The following is a 20,701-nucleotide window of genomic DNA, read 5'->3' on the forward strand; positions in this document are numbered from 1 at the left end:
GATGTACGACCGTCGAGGACAACTTGGATTTTTCTCTTACTTAAGAAAGATTTAATTACATTATGTATTCTTCCAGTGATACCATTTGATCTAATTTTCCTTAGAAGACCATCATGCCATACCCTGCCAAAAGCCTTAGATATATCAATGTCTACCACTCTACCCTCTCCTGTTTTGTCCAATGAACGGTATATACGTTCAGAGACTACAGTTAAGATATCTGCTGTTGAACGGGCTTGCCTGAATCCATATTGTTTGTCAGTCAAGAGTGTAGCAGCTGTTAGGTGCTGGACTAGGGCTTGATTAACTAAGGACTCAAATATTTTGGTGAAAAGCGGGAGGAGGCTAATGGGGCGATAATTTAGTGGGTCAGTTCTTTCACCAGAATTCTTGAAGACTGGTACCACAGAAGCAGTTTTCCAGCAGTCGGGAAAGCAAGATTCGTTAAGGCATTTATTGTAAAGTTTGGAGAGAACTGGAGCAACCTCGGCAGAGCATTTTTTTAATAGCACAGCCGGGATGAGATCTGGTCCACATGCTTTTGTGGTGTCTAGGTTTTTTATAATAGCATGTACCTGAGAAGGGGTGATTTTCAGATTGTCTAGTGTGGCGTCTGTCCGCAAAAGAAAGTCAGGGAGGGAGTGGTGTGCCAGGTCCAGTGTGGAGTTGGAGGCAAACCGACTAGCAAGCAGATTAGCCTTGTCAGTTGCCGTGCAAGCAGCCTCATGATTGTTTGATAGTGGGGGAATCGTTGACTGCCCATTATTTACTATGATGTAGATTTTTCAAAAATCCCGGGTTCCTAATTTTAATGGTTTTAATCTTTTAAAAATTAATTAATTTTTAAGAAGTTTTTTTTTTCTTGCAATTCAACTGATTATAGTATATATTAACTCGAAAAAAAACCATTAAATTTATATCATTTTTTTAATTGCAACTTCAAGGTAATTTTTTGTTCAATATGTGTATTTAAATTTTTAAAAAATAAATGTTTTACTTATTTGAACTCTTATGTTTCATAATAAATAGAAATTTCGATAGATTTAAATATATTTTGTTCAAATTTCGAAAAAATAAATATGTGGGGGGGGGGAGCACGCACTAAAAAATATATTTTCTCATATATTTTACGGAAACTGCATTTTATATGTAATTTCATTCTAAAATGGATAAGGTATGTTTTCATGTTCAAAATGCTTACTACATGGGAACATTATTTTAAAGTGCCAATTATGTAAACACGATTTTCGTCTTGCAATTTCATTATTTTCGTTCAATGAAAAAAAATATTTTTTGATTATTACTAGTTTATTTTGCCCGTCTTTTAAATGGTACAAAAGTTATCCTGATAATATTAATTTATAATAAAGTTACATCGTTTTACATATAGGGGGGAGGGTAATCCTGTGGTGACTTTTGGTAGTGCCTACAGATCACTTTCTGCATTAGCACCGATTTTTTTAAAAACCTTTGTTTATCTTCTTCAAACTGCAATTAATAATTAATCTTTGTTATAATTTTGTTAGGTTTTAAGATTAACACAGTTTAATGATTAATAATATTATAAACATTCGTATATTAAATATGAAATACGGTTTTACTGAATGTTTTTTTTTCTTACCTAGGGGCTTCCATATTTTGTTCGGTAAAAAGAGACTAGAAAATATGAGGGGGGGGCCTACAAAATGCTTAATATTTGCAATAATATTTTCAAATCAGTTTTAATCTGGCGATAAAATAGCTGACGAGAGCTATGTTTATGTAAAAAGTTAATATTTAAAAAAAAAATTAAACACAATTAATTAAAAATCTATGTTGTAATGGAACATTTTGAAATAATGGAATTTTAATCTTTTAATCTTTTAAAAATTAATTAATGTTTATGAAGTTTCTTTTTCTTGGCAGTTCAACTGATTATAGTATATATTAATTCGAAAAAACGCTATTTAAAAAAACATAATATTAAATTGATATCATATTTTTAATTGCAACTTCAAGGTAAATTTTTGTTCAATACGTGTATTAAATATTTTTTACTTATTTGAACTCTGTTTCATAATAAATAGAAATTTCGATAGATTTAAATATATTTTGTTCAAATTTAGAAAAAATAAATAGTGGTGTGGGGAGGGGGGACATGCACTAAAAAAATATTTCCCTTCATATATTTTATGGAAACTGCATTTTATATGTAATTTCATTCTAAAATGGATAAGTATCAAAAATTTCACGAAAATCTGACCATTAGTTGATTTTTGCTAGATTTATTAAACACGAGTATGTTTTCACGTTCGGAATGTCTACTACATGGGAACGTTATTTTAAAGTGCCAATTATGTAAACACGATTTTCGTCTCGCAATTGCATTATATTTGTTCGATGAAAAATTTTTTTTAAATTATTACTAGTTTATTTTGCCCTTCTTTTAAATGGAACAAAAGTTATACTGATAATATTAATTCATAATAAAGTTACATAGTGTTACATATAGGGTGGGGTAATTCTGTGGTGAATTTTGGCAGTCCCTATTGCTCAACATTCATAAAACTACTTATTTGCAGAAAATTTAAATGCAATATTCGTTTTCAGCATATCCGAAAGCCTTTAAAAGTTGTAAGATGGAAACCAAGTAAAAATTTACTATGTAAAATTGTAAAAAGTTTGGTAATTGTGTGTTGTGAAAAAAAATTAATATTCCCTTAAAATCCAATGACTGCTCAGTCGAGAAAAGGAAGCAAAAAAAACTTAACCACTGGAAAGAATCTCCTTTTAAATAACCAAAATCATGACCTGGAGAAAAAAAAAAAACTTTAAAAGGCAAAGAAGGCAAAGCAATCTCTTTTGGTTAGTAAGCAAGGTAAGTGCACACTGCCCTCCCTCCCTTGAGCAATCATTACCCCCCCCCCCCTTTTTTTTTCACACATTCCCCAGGAAAGGAAAAAAAAGAAAATGAAAGAAAAACAAAAAATATAAGCATGCACTTACTCGAGGAAGTTAACCTGTTAGTATAATTTTTTGGTTATTTTTTTTGTTTTGTTGGTTACTAATTATTCAGGGAGACGGTTAGGCCTACCTCACCGCCATCTCTGGGGTGTACAACTTGGACAATACCATTTCTGTCTGGCAGGAGGTGGAGACTCGATTCCCACACACTGAAAGTGACACCAGTCATCACATCCGTCGCAACAAATCATGTCCTGATTACCCTGTGGAGAACTGCATATAGGACAAAGTCAAATTAATTCATTGGCAGGTGTTGATTGATGAGGAATAGTGTTAATCTCATCCTCAGGCCTGTCAACAGATGCCCGTATGGATCCATCTTGATCCTCTCCTCTTAAGGATAATTCAAGGGGGAATGGGGTTTTTAACGAGTTGATACACACCGCATCCCCCTCCCTTTTACCCTTGCTGACCTGACTACCCCATCTTCTCCGTAAAACATCTCCAAAATGATCCCAAGAACCCAAAACGGCCTAGGCTTATGTGGGCTCCTCACCAATACCACATCCCCCCAACCTTTAATCTGTTTTGGAAAGGCACTCTAGAATGCCCCTGGGGTTTCTCCCAGAAGCTCAACATGTACTCATTATACCATAGAGTGCGGAAATTCTCCAGGCACTGGTCCCAAACCTGCATGGTCCTGAGCAGCCTTTCTCAGCTGGGTGGGAGGCAAAATCCTCATCGTTCAGATCTAAAAGCAACCCAGGACTCAAAAACATGTTAGGAGTTACTGCCTCTAACTCTGTTTCTGTAGATTCTCGATATGTCAGAGAGCGGTTATTGATAGTTCTTTGGATATCCGATATGATGGTAAGTAAAGAAAAATAATCCATCTCACCTTTTCCAACCACCTTGTAAAGACAATTCTTAATTGTGTGGATACTCCTCTCCCAAACACCTCCCACCCAAGGTGAGTAAAGTGGAATGGGGCAGAACTTGATAGATAACTTTTGATAATCATGGTTTAACATCAACCTTTTAAACAATCGACCGCCTCCTAGGAAAGTTTTAGCATTATCACTGTAAATGGTAGATGCCATACAGGTTTGTGAACCGCACTAATGCCTGCAGAAAGGCCAACACACTCATGTCAGGTATCACTTCGATGTGTATAGCTCTGACACTGAGACACGTGAAGATCAGTAGATACATTTTCATCTCCAACCCTTGCCTTACCCAAAGGTGTTCGGTGAAATCCACTCCTGTATGCTTGAAGGGAACTTCCAGTTCAATACGGGATGCAGGCAAGTTAGCTATATTGGGTGGCAAGACCTGTCTGGCATTATACCTTCGGCACAGAGTGCATGAAGTCAGAATCATCTTCACTGCCTATCTGCCTTTTGGCACCCAGTACCCACAACGTCAGTTCCGCTAAAGTGGATGCAATCCCTAAGTGCTGGCACTTAGCATACTTACTTACTTAAGCTTTGAGCCCCTGGTGGGACATAGGCCATCCACAACTGCCTGCCAACGTCCACGGTCCTGGGCGATTTGCTCCAACTCCCTCTAGGAGTAGCTGGTCAGCTTAGCGTCTACCTCCAGGTTTCTTCTCCAGGTGTTTTTTGGTCGGCCTCTTTTCCTCTTTCCTTGAGGGTTCCAGGTCAGGGCCTGGCGTGTGATATTCATTTGTTGTTTCCTCAGGGTGTGTCCGATCCATCGCCATCTCCTTCTTCTGATCTCTTCTTCTGCTGGTACTTGGTTAGTTCTCTCCCAGAGATCTGCATTACTGATGGCCAGTGGATCCTTAGCATTCTTCAAAGGCATGAGTTTATGAAAGTCTGCACTCTTCTGATGGTGGTCTTTGTTGTTCTCCACGTTTCTGCTCCATGCAGTAGTACTGATTTGATGTTGGAATTGAACAGTCAGATTTTTGTGCAAGAAGTGATCAGGTTGGATTGCCAGATGTTCTTGAGGGCTATGAAAGATGCTCTTGCTTTTCCAATACGGGTCTTAACATCTGTATCTGTTCCTCCCTGCTGGTTTATCACACTCCCAAGGTATGTGAAGGTCTCAACCTCTTCCAAGTTTTTGTTGCCCAGCTCCACTGCCTCTTTGCTGAATGCGTTGATTTTCAGGATCTTGGTCTTGTTAGGGTGTATGTGGAGGTCAACTTGAGAAGCGTGGATGACCAGTCTAGAGGTCTTGCTCTGCATTTGTTGTTGCTTATAGAAGAGCAGAGCGAGATCATCAGCGAAGTCAAGGTTATCCAGCTGAGTCCAGAGGGTCCACTGGATGCCATCCCTCCATCCATTCATTGTCCGCCTCATCACCCAGTCGTAGAACGGCGATAGAAGGCATCCCTGCCGTACACCAGTCTTTATGTTGAAACGTCGTGTCAACTGTCCCCCATGTACAACCTGACAAGTCATTCCCTCATATGACTCCATGATAACTCTCGTCAGCTTTTCTGGGATCCCATAGTGTTGGAGAAGTTGCCACAAGGTGTTGCGGTGTATGCTGTCAAAAGCCTTGAGGAAACCCACGAAGTTGATGTACGAGGAATTCCACTCCAGAGACTGTTCAACTATGATGCGCAGCGTGGAGATCTGGTCTGTATAGGATCTGTCCCACGTGAAGCCCGCCTGGTGATCCCTGAGACTAACATCCACTGCATCTCTTATCCTCTCCAACAGAATCCGGTTGAACACCTTCCCTGGTACTGACAAAAGAGTGATGCCTCTATAGTTCTCACAATTCCTAAGATTTCCCTTCTTGGGCAGCTTTATTATGTGTCCGTCCTTCCAATCTGTCAGTACCTCTTCCTGTTCCCAGATCTTCTCAAAGAGCGCCAGCTGTTGTTTCTACATCTGTCTTGAGGGCTTCTGCTGGAATTCCATCTGGGTCGGCTGCCTTGCCATTTTTCATCTTCTTGATGGCACGAGTGATTGTTGGTGGATCACAGTCAATGTCAATATCAGTATCTGCTTCAGTAATGTCTGGAGGGTTCTCAGGAGCTGGTTTGTTGAGAAATTCCTCAAAATGTTCCACCCATCTCTCAAGTTGTTTTTCAGAGTTTGTGATGATTTGTCCTTGCTTGTCTTTAACCGGTTGCTCTGGTCTGTTATACTTACCTGCTAGCTTTTCAGTTATCATGTACAGGTCTTTCATGTTGCTGTGGTAAGCTGTTTCTTCTGCTTCTCCTGCCAGGCTGTCTATATAGTTTCTCTTGTCTTTCTTTACGCTTTCCCTCACTTCCTTGTGGGCTCTTGTATATTCTGCTTTGACTGTCATTTTGCTGCCCTTTGTACGGCTCTCATTAACTGCCTTTTTCTTGAGTCTTCTGGTTTGAACCTTCTGTAAGGTGTTCATAGAGATCCAGTCTTTGTGTTGGTTCTTCTTTGGCCCAAGCACTTCCTGGCATGTTTCCCTAAGGATGTCTTTTATTTCCTTCCAAAGGTCGTGGGCATTGGTGTCTTTACATGGTTTTGACGTTCCATGTAGCAATGTTGGTGGTTATCCTGGTCGATAAGAGGGTTTTCGGCACTGAAGCATCCTTTCGTCTTTGACCACAGCACTTCATTCTTTTTGCAGGTGCAGAACCTTCCTTGCTCAGAACCAAAGTTTCTTGGGTTTTTGTTAAGGATGCTTTTGTAGCAAGTTCTTTTTTCCGAGGTGAGGGTGCTGGTCCCATGCCCAACCTTCCCCAGAAGGTAGGTGGAGTGCTCTGAGTCTGGCCTCTACCCGTCGACCTGTCCGGCATGAGTGGCCCTGCCAGGAGATGAATCTCCCGCCGGCTTAGCTCTTGGAGTCATTAAGGCACGCAAGCTTCCCAATCAACTTCAAGGTTGCACTCCCTTTGGGAAACTGGTACCTTGCATGCACATCCATTATGATAAGCTTGGTAACCAGGTGACTCTTTGCACCACCAACAGAATAGGGTGTTTAACCTCCCTGCTAAAATGGAGAGATCTACAAATTCTGCCACCTGACCTGATTAGACCTTCATCAATAAACAAATCAAGGTCCCGCACCAACCCAGGTACCATCTTGCCCGAGGGATCTAGCAAAAAATCTAGTTCCTCAGCATATATCTGGCATTGCATCGTCTGCATGAGCAAAACTGCTGCCAGTTTTTCACTGTCAACTTCTAACTGACGCAAGCAATTGATAAATTTCAGGACTAAGGAAGTCACTCTGAAGAGTTTATTAAATGAAGAGAACCTTTCTAGGGGCAAGACGCACGAGCTATACCTTGGCTGCGTTTGTTGAGGCATGGCAAGTCTTGAGTAGCCCACGATGTGGTGCCACCACTCAACCAACCTGGACCATAGCACCAGAATTGGAAGCAAGTTTTGAACCTTTCCAGCGTCATTCTCTTTGTGATCAAATCAGTGGGGTTCTCTGCCGTTGGAATGTACCGAAATGAGGGATACAAACTGAGTGTGGCTTCCAATTCAACGCTCATCTGCTGGATATCTTTCAGCGTATTCCGGGCAAACAGGTTCTTGCTCACGATGGTTCTCGAGATAAGCCAAGAGAGGACCACTTGAGAATCTGTGGCTACGTTAATCTCAGAGTGAGTGAATTCTCCAAAGTTTCTTAGAATCGTAGGCAGGCACTTCATGGCCAGGAATACAGCCATGAGCTCCAGAGTAGGAAATGTTTTCCTTTTCAAAGCAAATACCAAACAAGATCGACACTTCTGAACCACATATGCTGCGAACCCATACGCTTCCGGGAAAGCATCACAAAACAGGAAGAGTTCGCCAGGTTCACTTTCACTGAGTGCCTTATGGGGAAAGGAAATGGTCCCCAATCCAGAGAGATCTGAAGAAAGTTTCTTCCATAAGGAAAAAAATTCAGATGGAACCAGCACATCCCACCCTAGTTCGAAGCCTCCTTGATGTAACCGCTCCCGAGAGAGAGTGTATAATCCACACAACTCCTCTGGACTATCACTAGACATGATGAGATTATCTACGTAAAAGCGATTTTTCCATCATAAATCTGCAGTTATCCATGGGAAATTGTGCAGCATGATTCCGGAGAACATAATTTAAGATAAAAGGACTGGAAGCAAACCCAAAAATGATTGTGTTGTACGTAAAACAACGTAGTCGTTCGCCATCCTTCAAAAAAACAAAAAAAACAGAACCTGTTCTTATCTGATTCCAGCTTCAGGCAGATAATCAAAAAGGCCTACTTGATGTCTGCCAACACATGATTATTGTAGCGGAAAGTGAGTAGCAAATCCAACAGGTCACTTGTTAAGTTTACTTCCTGGTAAGTAGCTTCATTCAAAGATGGAGAGTCCCCAACCTTGAAGCTACAGTTGAATACTGGCCGAATTTTTGTGGTCATAGTCCGGTCCGATTTCACAACCGGTCTATGCAGAATCCAAATAAATTCATTAAATCTCTGAGGAGGTAAAAAATCTCTATTATACCCTCCCGTTCTTGCTGCTGGAAAACCTGCAGATAGTCCTGAGTCCAGGTAAAGCTGTTTCCTCTTCAAGTTTCGTGCTACATGTTCTAATATGCACAAGGCGACAGCATGGTTGGAGTAGACACGCAATATTTTATCTTCCTCCCAGGGCAACTGGGCATAATACTTGTTATCTTTAAACAAGATGGATTGTTGGAAGAGTGCAATCTTCCGCTCATCATAATCTGTTAATTCTTGTTCTGTTATTCCCAGCGACTCCACCCAAACATTTTCTCTAACCCCCTTGGCATGTCACTGTCGGGGAAAAATCACTAAGTGGATCCTCATACCTGCTCTGTGACTCCAGCACGAAACAAAGATGAGAGGGATTGATTTCAGCCGTTTATGCTAGAACAGAATTGAAGGTAAGGCTCTCTGGGTTCGCATCCAGAGAATGGTCCAAATCAAGGAACTGCTTCACCTCACCAAAGGGAACCAGTCCGGTTGGCTTGTCCATACAAACAAGGAACCAGTTGGAGAGTTCCCAAGCTTTGAATAAAATCCAATCCAATTATTCCATGAATTGGAATGAAGTTTGTGCCTCTCACAAATCTACCCGCTAGAGGGCAATTATGACGTTGGAACCCATCTAAAAGAGTATCCAACTCCTCAATGTGTACAGATATATCCAGGTTCTCCTGTACTAGTACACGAAGAGAATGTGAAGAATGAGATCCAACACTCACCTCCAATTTTACTTCCCTAAAGTGCCTATTACAGTCTCCAAGTATGGTAGTCAATTTGAGTTCGCAATCCAGTTCAACGGATGCTAAGGGACCAAGAGGTTCTAACACCTTACCTGACAGATAAGTCCAGCCACTGCCAGTGTCCAACAAACAATTGGCAGAAACCTAGTCGCCATCTTTGCCAAAGGTAACACACAAAACAGGGGGGAGGCATGAGAAGTTTCCACCTGGAGTGCGACAAGTGGAGTTAGCCTGAAGTGAAGAATCCCTTCAAGAGGGATCAGGCCTTGGCCTAGATGAAACATCCCCCAATATCCCCCGACTAGTATTAAGGGTGGAGCCAGGGATCTCATCTCCCGTGATGAGAAGATGTTTAACCGCCTCCCTAGTATCCCACAAAATGGACGACAAGGTGGGGATTCTCTTTCCAGAAATTTGAATCAGCTCGCCTCAGACCTCTCTGGGGAATTTAGAAACGAGAATCTTCGCCATAAGTCGAGCCCCCGAAGAATGGTCCTTAGAGAAAGAACAGCCGAATGAACATTCCAGCTTTGCCAGAAGAGAGTCTGCTTTGGTAATGAAGTTAGTCAGAGTGGTATAACTTCTATCTCGTTTATAGGTGAAGTCCAAAATGTCCTGGAATATGTGGTCTATTATTTCATCCCCATCGAGGTATTCGTTCTTCAGGACAGAAAGAGCCACCTTATAATTTGTTGCAAATAGTTATATGATTGATGAGCAACAAAGGTTGACCGGACAACGAACATTTCAGGAAATTCAATCTTTCGGCATCGTTAGCCATGCCGGCCACACAATTTTCAAATCTTGATAGGAAATTTCTGAAACTCATGGAGTTGGATTGCATCTCCAACCCATCAAAGGTCGGCCCAGTAATCTGAAGCTGAGGTGGCTTCACGATAAAAGAAGACGCACCTCTTTCACTTCCAGGAGGAACATGGAGCAGAACTTATGGACTCGGAAGTAGTAGGGAGGAACTTTTATTCGAGCTGCTCAAGGTCCATTCTGTATCTCAGGGTATGTGCCAGAGATTCTTTCTCAATTTGAACCCAGTCCTCCTCCTCCTCAGATAACAGCTGAATCTTGCTAACACGTATGTTGATTTCAGCCAAATATTCGGTAACAGATTTCTGCAATGCAGCAAATGATTTACTAGAAAGTTCATCTTCCGTGTGAGCCATCTCCAGAACAGTTCTGATTTTGGTCCATAGAAGAGAAATTCTTTTCTGTAAATCTGCCATGTTAGTATAGGTTTCTTCTGCAAGATGTGAAAAAAAAATTAATTTTCCCTTAAAATCCAATGACTGCTCAGTCGAGAAAAGGAAGCAATGTGCACCTACCTTAAGTTGCGGAAGAATTGCCCCTCTTCTGCGACGTGACAGTCTGTTAACAATCTCTTGCCAGCAAAGCTGAGGTAATCAAAGAGTAGCTTTCTGGCATCAGCCACAAATGCATCTAAAAAAAAAACTTAACCACTGGAGAGAATCTCGTTTTACATAACCAAAATCATGTGATTAACTGTCACCTGACCTGGGGGGAAAAAAAAACTTTAAAAAGGCAGAGAAGGTAAAGCAATCTCTTTTGGTTAGTAAGCAAGGTAAGTGCACACTGCTCTCCCTCTCTTGAGTAATCATTAACCCTCCTCTTTTTTTTTCACAGTGTTTATGGTACCTTGCTAAAATAATGTTATATCGAAAGTCATTCTTAACATAGGGAGGGTGTTTTGTAACTATTCTGTGTTACCACCTAACAATTTAATGATAAAAAGATATTGTGAAACTTGAATACAACCTGAAAAAAAAAAAAAATAGCGCGGTACCAAAAAATACATTAGCACCAACGTTCTATTTATATTCTTAAAAATGAAACATAAAAAATACAAAAAAAAATGTGGTGGAAAATTTTTTTATATCAAAATGGAAATTACCTCCCTTTTCAACTCTACTGTGTCTTACATAAGCAAATACAATCGTTTTCTTGAAATTCTATTTTTATTTTCTTTAATAAATAATTTTCTACCTTATCGATTTTCGTAATTTTTTGGGTATAATCATCTTAAAAATACATGGAAAACGTAGATACTATTGTTTTCATATAAAATTCAGTATTACGATCTCCGAAATTTCGTCCCAATAGTGTAGGAGTGCCAAAAATAGTTCTGTTTAAAATGAATAAAAAACTTTATTCTTTTAAAATAGTTGAAAAATTTAAGAAGTTTTGTATATATTTAAAAAAATGTATAAACAGTGTTTATTCCTGTTTTTAAAAAAGTTGTTTTCATATTGGTTTATATTTAAAAAAAAAAAAGTTCTGCTTATTTAAAACTGTTAACTTCTGAAATACCGATATAATTCCTTTTACATTTTTGTCATAGTAACATAACGGTGATTAGGGAGTTTTGTTCCTTTTCTGTAATAAAGGGTTAGATATTATTTTTCCACCTAAACTCCAGTCTTGCCGAAATTGGTATTTTAAAATATGGCCGCAGTTAGAAATAAAAAAACAACCCACTTCCCCATTAAAAAAAGAAAAAAACAATAATAAAAAAACGGTTTAATTTAAATTTGTTGTTGACCCTTCAAAGTTGCTTTAATTCAAAAAAATGTTTAAAATTATTTATTTGTTAAAAAAATGAAAAAAAACAAACAAAAAAGACTATTTTATAAAAATCCAATGTTGCTTTCATGACAAAATTGTTTTATTAAAATTATATTTTCTTACGCAAACTTTTCAATAAATGTTTTTACAATTATATTTTTATAAATTTTTATAAAACAAACGAAAAAATTATTAAACAAGTTTTGAACAAAATAAAATAAAACAAACGAAAACATTATTAAACATTTCTTTTACATTTCTACAGAATAAACTAAATGTAAAATAAATGTTTAATAATGTTTTCGTTTGTTTTATTTTATTTTGTTCAAAACTTGTTTAATAATTTTTTCATTTATTTTATTTTATTCCGTTCAAAAATGTAAAATAAATTAAAAGGGAAAGTCCCCCCCCGCCTCCAAGGGCAGGTCACTCTTGAAGAAAAAAAAATGAACCAATCAGATTAAAGAATCACTGTGAAGAAGGAGAGGCCGACATTTTTATTTTTCAATTTACATGATGGCTATAAGGTAAACAAAATGACTGGCTTCGTTATTTTGTTCTACGCATTCAATGGGTAATTTTTTAAACAAAAAATACTATTTAGTGCAAAATAATTTGTTTGGCAATAGTGCCCATCCTCAAATAATTCTCTGGAATTTGTAATGCTAAACTTGGATTCTACCCCTAATTTAAAAAAAATTTTTTTAAATTAAATTTTAAAAAAATAACAGGTTTAATAGCAAATTATGCAATATTTGTTTTTTTTTTTTTATCTGTTTTCTTTAAAAAAGATTCAAAGAAAATCAACAAATTTTAACTTACTTCGAATATAAAAATATATATGAATTCTAAAAAATCATTTACCAATAAAAAATACTAATCAATGGGTACTTCCATTCTTCATTGTTAAGAATTTATCCATATTTATATTTTATATTCCATGTTCTTTTTAAATAAACTACTTTTTTAAACGAGTATAAAAAAAATACCGCGACATGAGATGTTTCACAACTGGAATAAAGGGAGACAAACGCTGTCTTTTCTTCAAATTGAGAACTTCGGTAGCCTTATGCACCAGAATTAATCTCCCTTTCTATTGCTGGCTGTAAACAAGTTAGTAAATATGGGCCACCATACTTGAAAAATAATCCCATTTCACTTATCAGTTTTTGCTGATAAAAAAAAAACAGTCGACCGATTTTTGATTTTTTTTTTTTTTTATTCTCTTAAAGAAATACATGAGTTTTGATTTAATATATTTTATTTCTTCTTTATGGAGTTAATTTTTTTTTTAAATATAAAAAAAAAAACATTGAATGAAATGGAAAAAATTGTTGTAATTCTACAAACTTTTCTGAACAATATAACAAGATTATAAGGTTTCACTTAAAAAAAAATTCAACATGGTTTTTAAAAAAGGTTTTAAACTTTGGATTTTACAGGTAAATTTGCAAATAACTTCTGTTTTTGTTTTAAATTAGTTTATTTTATTTATTGATTTTTTTATCTTCAATTTGTGATATATAAATTTGAGGTGAGAAAATTCTTTTCATTTGAATAGACATTTCAAAATGGGGGGGGGTTAATTAAAAAAAAAAAAACGCTTATATTCGGTTTATTGGAAAGAGCATAAAATTTTACATTGAACCTGAAAATATCTTAAAAATTGAACCAATAGAAAAGTTTTGATAAATTTTTAAAGTTTAAAAATTGAAAAAAATGTAACTGATAAAATTCAATTGATTTCATTACGTAAAAAAAAAAAATGGCTGCATGAATGCACGCAGGCACATTGTAAACACTGTTTTTTAAAAATACAAAATATTTTTATTATTTTTTAAACAACTTTAATAGTTTATTTTGGAAGTATATTTCATAAAGAAAATAAACAACCCACTTTAAAAAGAGAAATTACGGGGATTTTTTTTAAAAATATTTTATTCGCAGTTTTGTGTTAGGGGTGTCAAAAATTCCCAAAAAATTCTGATACACCTAGCTAAGCTAATCTAACTAGTTCCTTCATTCACTCTACTTTCACCACAATACTGCATTCATACTATCCATCAGCGTATACATCCTTCATCAGTCACCATAAGATACCATGCGAATCTACTAACCATACCATGAGAATCTACTAACTCATATAAGAAAAAGGAGGGTTAGGGGAATAAAGATTTTATGTACAAAAATAAAATGATATTTACAATGTTAGTAACAAAAGACCCCCTGTTTACTAAACTGTAACAGATAAGCTGATTTACCAGTCGAAAGGGTGATGTGGGTCCAAAACACCTCTTACGAAAATTTAGAAAGGGGAACCGCATCTCTGACAAATCAAGCGGTCTGTCACCTAATTGGGGAAAGGAATGGGGGTAAAAAAAAGGGGGGAAAAACTAAAGATGGGACCTAATGATCACTATCACACACTATCTAGATTATGAACTATTATTATGCCTACAAAACTGGCCCTTAACCTAGTCTAAAACGTGACCTGCTCTTGACTGAAAAAAACGGGTCACAGTTGACGTTTGTTTTTGTTTCTCAAGGCACGTCCAAGTACCAATCAAGCCTTGCTCCAATCACTCGACAAACACATGCAACAGATATCCACCTTTCAGCAAAGTCTGCCGAAGAGAGTCTAACCCTCTCGACCTTAATACGATCCTTCAAGCAGCAAACTCCTCACATTCGTACGTGTGTTCCAAATCATAACAGTTAGCAAAGTCAAACCCAATTCAGTTGTCAATTGTCAGTTGTCAGTTGCTACAGGCATTAATAGAAACCAGAGTAAGAGACGATACATTCAGGATGTGGACCATGAGACCTGCAACAAACTCAATCAATGGCACAATGATGCGACAATAAACAAAGGCATGACAAAGTCTCGACCTTGTCGCCACATCACTTACATATTGGCGAAGTAGCCAAGCCAGCTGAATGAAGTCTTTTACTGACCCAAAGAGCATCTTGAATCACCAGCCAGGTCAGAGAAACCTCATTGTTATTGAGACACCCTGACCTAGGTGCCTAAGGCCAGACTGAGCAAAGCTGCCCCTTTGTCAAAGGGAGCTCCTTGCCAATATCATCCCTAACAGATCCCCTCACTAAAACTCGATATAATGCCTTTCGAGACAACAGCAGAGTGTTAGAGAGGCTCTCTTTCACTTTTAAAAGGAACTTCAATGCACGACACCTGCGATAAAAGGAGCGCTCACCTCAGGGCAACCAATTTTTCTCCAGCTGAAGGTCAGGACTGAACCAGATGCCGAGTATCTTGCAAGGCCTGTCATTCCAGTTAAAGGGTCCCTGAAGGGGGACACCCCTCCAGGCACCAATACGCTAGCCCGAGGACTTGTCGCAGTTAATTTTGGCTCCTGTTATCGTTTCATACAATCTGATTTCTACACTGACGACACTAATCTCAGCATTGCTCTGTTACATCGTTGGCATAGGCAGAGTACTTTACTAGGGAAGAGCCACCTGGTAGAGTTATTCTACGAAGGACTGGATTCACCCTTAGCCTGGGTAATAAGGGGCAACCTTGATGAATGGAACAGGAAAAGGGGCTCGATCTCTTCCAATTCACTTCTACCATTACCACGGGGTTAGCATAAAGAAAGTGAATCCATGAGCAAAATTGCAGTCCAAAACCAACTGCTGACAAAACAGCCCCCAAGTACCAATGGTCCACCCTATCAAAGGCTTTGGACTGATCTAAATTGATCAGCGTGGCCTCAGTGTCGACTTTTTCTATCATCAAGCATATCGTGTGCAAGTTGTCCTGCCCTTCACGGCACAAGTTTGCTAATAAGACTAGCCAGCAGAAGCTGTAGGCGATTTGTAAGAATCTTGGTCAGCGTTAAGCATCGTTAAGGCCCGATAATTATCTAACCCATCCTCACTGTCTTTGCTTTTGCGTAATAGCTTCACGACGCCCATGGTAAAGTACTTGGGGATTGAGCCGTTCTCAAATACACTTTGTAGGGCAGACCATCAATCCTCGATGACTTATTAAGGCCGGCCTACTTTAAGGCTTCGATGATTTCACCCTCTGTTATTCCACCTTTGCACCTAGACGCTTCGCTCGCTGAAAGACATGCAAAGTCAGTCAAATAGGTATCAAACTGTTCTAATGTACAGACCGGGTTCCATGGAAAAAAGCTCCTGGAAGTGGGACCTAAACTTTAACTAGCCAAGAAATCCCTCTTGAGTGAGAATTAAAGTATACTAAGCACGATAAGTCCTAGCCATGGAATAATTGCACACAAGATATCTATGCTGCAGGTCTAGGCTCAAGCAAAACTTTTGCGAGTCGGCCCTTAGCCCCTATTAATTTAGATAAGTCAACCTTCTTGGAATTCACAGAGTTGTTAATTTGGAGGTCTCTGATAGAGCAAATGTCTTTTCCAGGGGGGGCATAAAGTTTTTTTTCTTTTTTCTTGGGAAGGGCTTTTTCCGGTGTCCATGTATGTGTGAGAGGATGCAGGAGGGGTATTGTGTGGGGTTGCTGATGAACAGGGGAAGATTGAGAGGAGGATTTTTTGACAGGGCTGAGGGGAATCAGTTTTGCAAGTTTGTGAGACAGAAGGAGGCATTTTTGCAGGTGAGTGAGTTTTAACTTTTATGGGGGGACTTCGTGATAGGGTTTGGGGTCGGTTTGGCTTTGGCAAAGGGGGTAGGGGTTTGTTGGGAGAATTAGAAGTCATTCTTTAAGCATCAAGTCTTTTTTTTTAATTAACTATTTCCACATTTTTCTCTTCCTGGATCCTTCTTCAACATCGCTTCTTCTCTCGTTTCTTCCAGGGGTTTTCTTTCCTATGACAATTTGTCAAGATTCTTTCTCTTTGGATGATTCTTTGGAAAAGGGGCGGGGATCTTTTGTGGCAAGACTGATCCTCAAATGTTGCCCCACTCGTTTTAGAGTTTAGTGCTGGCTTCTTTTGTGGACATTCCATTGTTAGATGTCCTATCTTCCCACAGTGCCAGCATGTTGGGTGCATTCCTGCTACAATGATTGAGTTTGTCTTCACCAACCTCTAAAAAGAATGGGACGTTGGTGAAGTTTTCCCTGTATTTTTAACCTGTTTTGCTCTGATTTCACCATTTCCTTTTAGTCTAATTTTAAAAAGCTTTCTTGTATGAAGTTTTGCTTGATGGTGTATGGTTTTCATTTGGCAATATTCTTATAAAATTTTTGTATTTCTACTTGAATGTATTCATTAACATATTTGATTTAACGTCAATTTTATTAGCAATACACAGGAAAAAATTGAAATTACTTAAAATATCTCAATAATGGCTTACATAGAAAGAGCTTGATGATCTAAAAAAGAAAAAAAAAATTTTTTATTTTAAAATCTAACCAAAACTAAGGAAATTATGACTATTTTTTTTGCCTCGCATGTTTGGCTATTTTGTCGGGAAAAAATATCCAAATGTGCAAGGCACAAAAATTGTCATTTCTTTAGTTTTAAGACCATATGTGTTTTATGTTTTTTTTTTTTTTTTTTTTTTTTTTTTTTTTTTTTTTTTTAACACCATTTTTCCAGTAAAAATGCTATGTATTTTAACACAAGGGTCATTCCATGTCAATTCATGAGGCCATTGACACCAAATTACTAGAAATTTGGCACAAATATTCTCCTTCATGAGTTAAGAAAATTTGCCAAATTATTACCGTTCGGATTTTAGGGGGATGTAAAATTTGCATATTTTGCTTCTAAATTTATGCCGCAAAACGTCACAGGATTTCAGTGTTTTATAAAAAAAAAAAAATAAATAAATAAATAAAAATACTTCCACAAATTCAGTATTTCTGAAATTTGGTAGGAAGGGCGTTTAGTGACTGCAAAATCCAAGTATTTAATTATTTTAATCCCATACCTGGTAGAAAATAAAATTTTGCTCACCCAAATGCATCAAGTTTTTACCTATGTAGCTTATGGTCTGTCTAGAGAAAATATGTCCTCTTCAATTTTCATAATATTTTTTTTCATAGCATCTAATATGACTGATGAAGTTCTCAAAAATTTTGTGAGGGTTTCTGGCTTACTTTATAAGATATGGCCCTGCCAAGTTTATAGTTTTTTATTTTTTCTAGAGTTTGATTCTTCTAAAAATCTGAACTAAAAGGATTGTTTTATATTATCACGTACCTAGTAAAAATTTTGTACCACATTTATGAAGATATATGTTGTTAATTTTAACACAATCAAAATCCATTACCTATTTGGATTCTAGAGAATTTTAGTCTTAAATTGAAATTCGGAAAAACCTTTATTTTTGCATATACACATACTTAACTGAAAATTCTCATTTTTTGGAACACAGCTTTTAGGCAAAATGATAGGTAATGTGGGCTATATTTAGTTTAGTCTGATGGAAATTGGAGCTGGTAGCACTTCATAAAAATTTAGATTTTCATGAAATTTTAACCATAAGTATTACACATCAATTATTAAATATTTCCAAAATTTCAGTTTTCTATAGGTAGGGGTCATAATGGCACAACATCCTATTTTATTTTATTTATTTTTTTTTAGAAGCAACATTGGAATAAGAATTTTAAATATAAGATTTTGTAGCAGATATAGCTTGTTTTGTTTTTTTTTTAAGATGTAAGCAAAACTTTCATTCAACAAATTTATTTTGTTATTAATTAGCAGAATACTCATCTTGCAATAGGGATTCTGCTGGTTTTATGTATTTTTTTTTTTTTTTAAATTGTTTTCTTTTATAAAACTATTTTATCTCTTCAGATTTGCAAAGAAAGAAAGAGAAAGACTGAAACTAAAGATATTGAAACGAAAATATTTTAAAGACTCAAAAGAAGAGAATTTATTAACGTGGGAAACAAAAGAACAAATTCGTTTCCTCCATCAAGAATTTCCTGAAGACTGGACTATTGAAAAATTGTCCCAAAGTTTTCCCATTAGTCATAATGGGATCATCAAGCTGCTTAATTCCTCATTTGTTATAAAGACTCGAGAGAAAATTCTGGAACATGATATGAAAGTGAAAAAAAAATGGAAAGAACTAGAAGCGGATCTTTCTCGAAAAGCTGGTCCGATTAATACACAATCAAAAAACCTGATTGAATCGGGAAAATTACATTTGATGAAAAATGCAGCCACTTTAAAAGGAGTCCCAAGAAAAATGTTGCAGTTGAAAGATGACAGGAAAACTGGATCTGAACAAGTCGGAATTTTCTCTTCCATTGTCAAAAGTTATGCAAACTCTAAAACACAAAATGAAATCATAACTCAAACAAATCCATTGGACTTAAAACAACTTGTTGAAGTCATAAATTCAATCCAGCAAAACAATATTAATCCCGTCGTAGGAAATGCAAGTAAAAGAGCTTCAGCAAAGAGCAAGGGATCCTCACCTGTAGATAATAGCCTGTTCACTAATGAATCTCATAAACTACCTCAAAATACGAGACGTAGACTGAAAAAATCTGAAGAAATATCAATTGATGATCTTTCTTACCTTGAGGCTTACCAGGTGATGGGAACAGGAAAAATTTTGAATTCCAAAAAGAAAGATAATAAAATTGGTGAGAATGTTTTTACAGAACGAGAAACACGGAAATATTTTAAATACTCTCTTCAACCCTCTGATTCAACTGCACCAACCATACAGAATCTTAGCAAGACAAGACAAGATTCTTCTTTTCAGACAAAAATTAAAATTCCAGATGATTCCAAGCACAAAAAGGAAGTTATATACAAAAAAGACGATACATACTATGATGATCAAGGGGACATCTTGTTTAGACTTCCTGTTAACAAATGATTTTTCACTTTCAGACAAAACCATTTTAACTGCAATTTATATCTTTTATTATACAAAATCTGAGTTAATCAATGTCTGTTTTTAAGGATTTTATCCTATATAATTTAAAAATTACAAAATACATGCTAAAATATTACTCAGTTTTTACTTAGTTGTGTTTGAATAAAGATTCTATCTTTATTGTTATAGTTCTGTCTTTTTTATATTTATTTTGTTTTGCACTTTTTTTCCAATTAAAACAATTTTACTTGAGTTCAATGTTCATTTCATAATATTTCTGTGAATGTAATCTCTGATCTTCTTTGGATGGATTTCTTGAACTAAAGGATCTTACATTCGAACATGGGAATCCTTGTCAAACTCTGGTATCAATACGGAATTTAGAACCAAATCTTTATCCAATTGAATGGAGTAAATGTACCTTATTCTGTGAGCCATTGCAATGTAAAAGTTTTTATAATTTTTATGGTTTTTATTACCTGTTTTATGGATTGTACCTTTTAACCTCTTCAAGATAGGAAATAGCAAAATACTTTATTATGACAAATGTTGAATTCAAACACTATAAATAGATTTTGTGCAAACTTCCAGTAAAATATGAAAAAAGCATAAGATGACCTCCCCCCCTTTTTCTTTTTTTTGCATATGAGCCTGGATTGGCTTTCAATGTACTGATATACTTACAAGTAGTTTGGTGCAACAATGCTTCTTAAAATATCTTGTGTCAAACTCTTTGATTTCTCACTTGTTAATAAAATCAAGAGAAAAAATTATTCACTCAACTCCCCACAATGGAAAGTTTCAGCTCAGTTTAAAGTGAGGCATTCTTGGGAAGTACTACAGAACATGGAAAAAAATAGACTTCAGTTCTTCCCACATTGAATGAAAATGGCATTGTCATCCCAGAGAGGATCATCTTTCTGAAAGGTAGTGTCATTTAAATTGACACCAAAAATGTCAAATAGTCAATTGAATCAAATTCAGACCAACAAAATGTTCAAACCATAAAATTCATGTTTTAAACATCAAAATAAAATGAGTGCATCTAAGAAAGAAACAAGTCAATCTATTAAAATTAATATTATTATTACTAGCTGTGTTGCTGTGGCTCAGTATGGTGAAATCAGTTATAAAAAATCGGAAGTTAAAATTCCATCAAAATTTTGGCCATGACT

The 20,701-nt window shown here is 36.7% G+C and overlaps 1 protein-coding gene across 1 annotated transcript in view; it reads left to right on the plus strand.

Annotated features, from left to right (window-relative positions):
- Nucleotides 1-19,714, plus strand: part of LOC145269157 (uncharacterized) — a 32,548-nt gene extending 12,834 nt beyond the window's left edge. The window contains exon 2 of the mRNA XM_080124767.1: nucleotides 18,488-19,714. Coding sequence (XP_079980893.1) covers nucleotides 18,488-19,526 — 1,039 coding nt within the window. The 3' untranslated portion in view covers nucleotides 19,527-19,714. The remainder of the gene's footprint in view (nucleotides 1-18,487) is intronic.
- The last annotated feature ends 987 nt before the right edge of the window (nucleotides 19,715-20,701 follow it).

The sequence above is a fragment of the Euprymna scolopes genome, chromosome 4 (assembly GCF_053919585.1).
Source record: "Euprymna scolopes isolate OS-2025 chromosome 4, ASM5391958v1, whole genome shotgun sequence".
In the NCBI taxonomy this organism is placed as follows: domain Eukaryota; kingdom Metazoa; phylum Mollusca; class Cephalopoda; order Sepiida; family Sepiolidae; genus Euprymna; species Euprymna scolopes.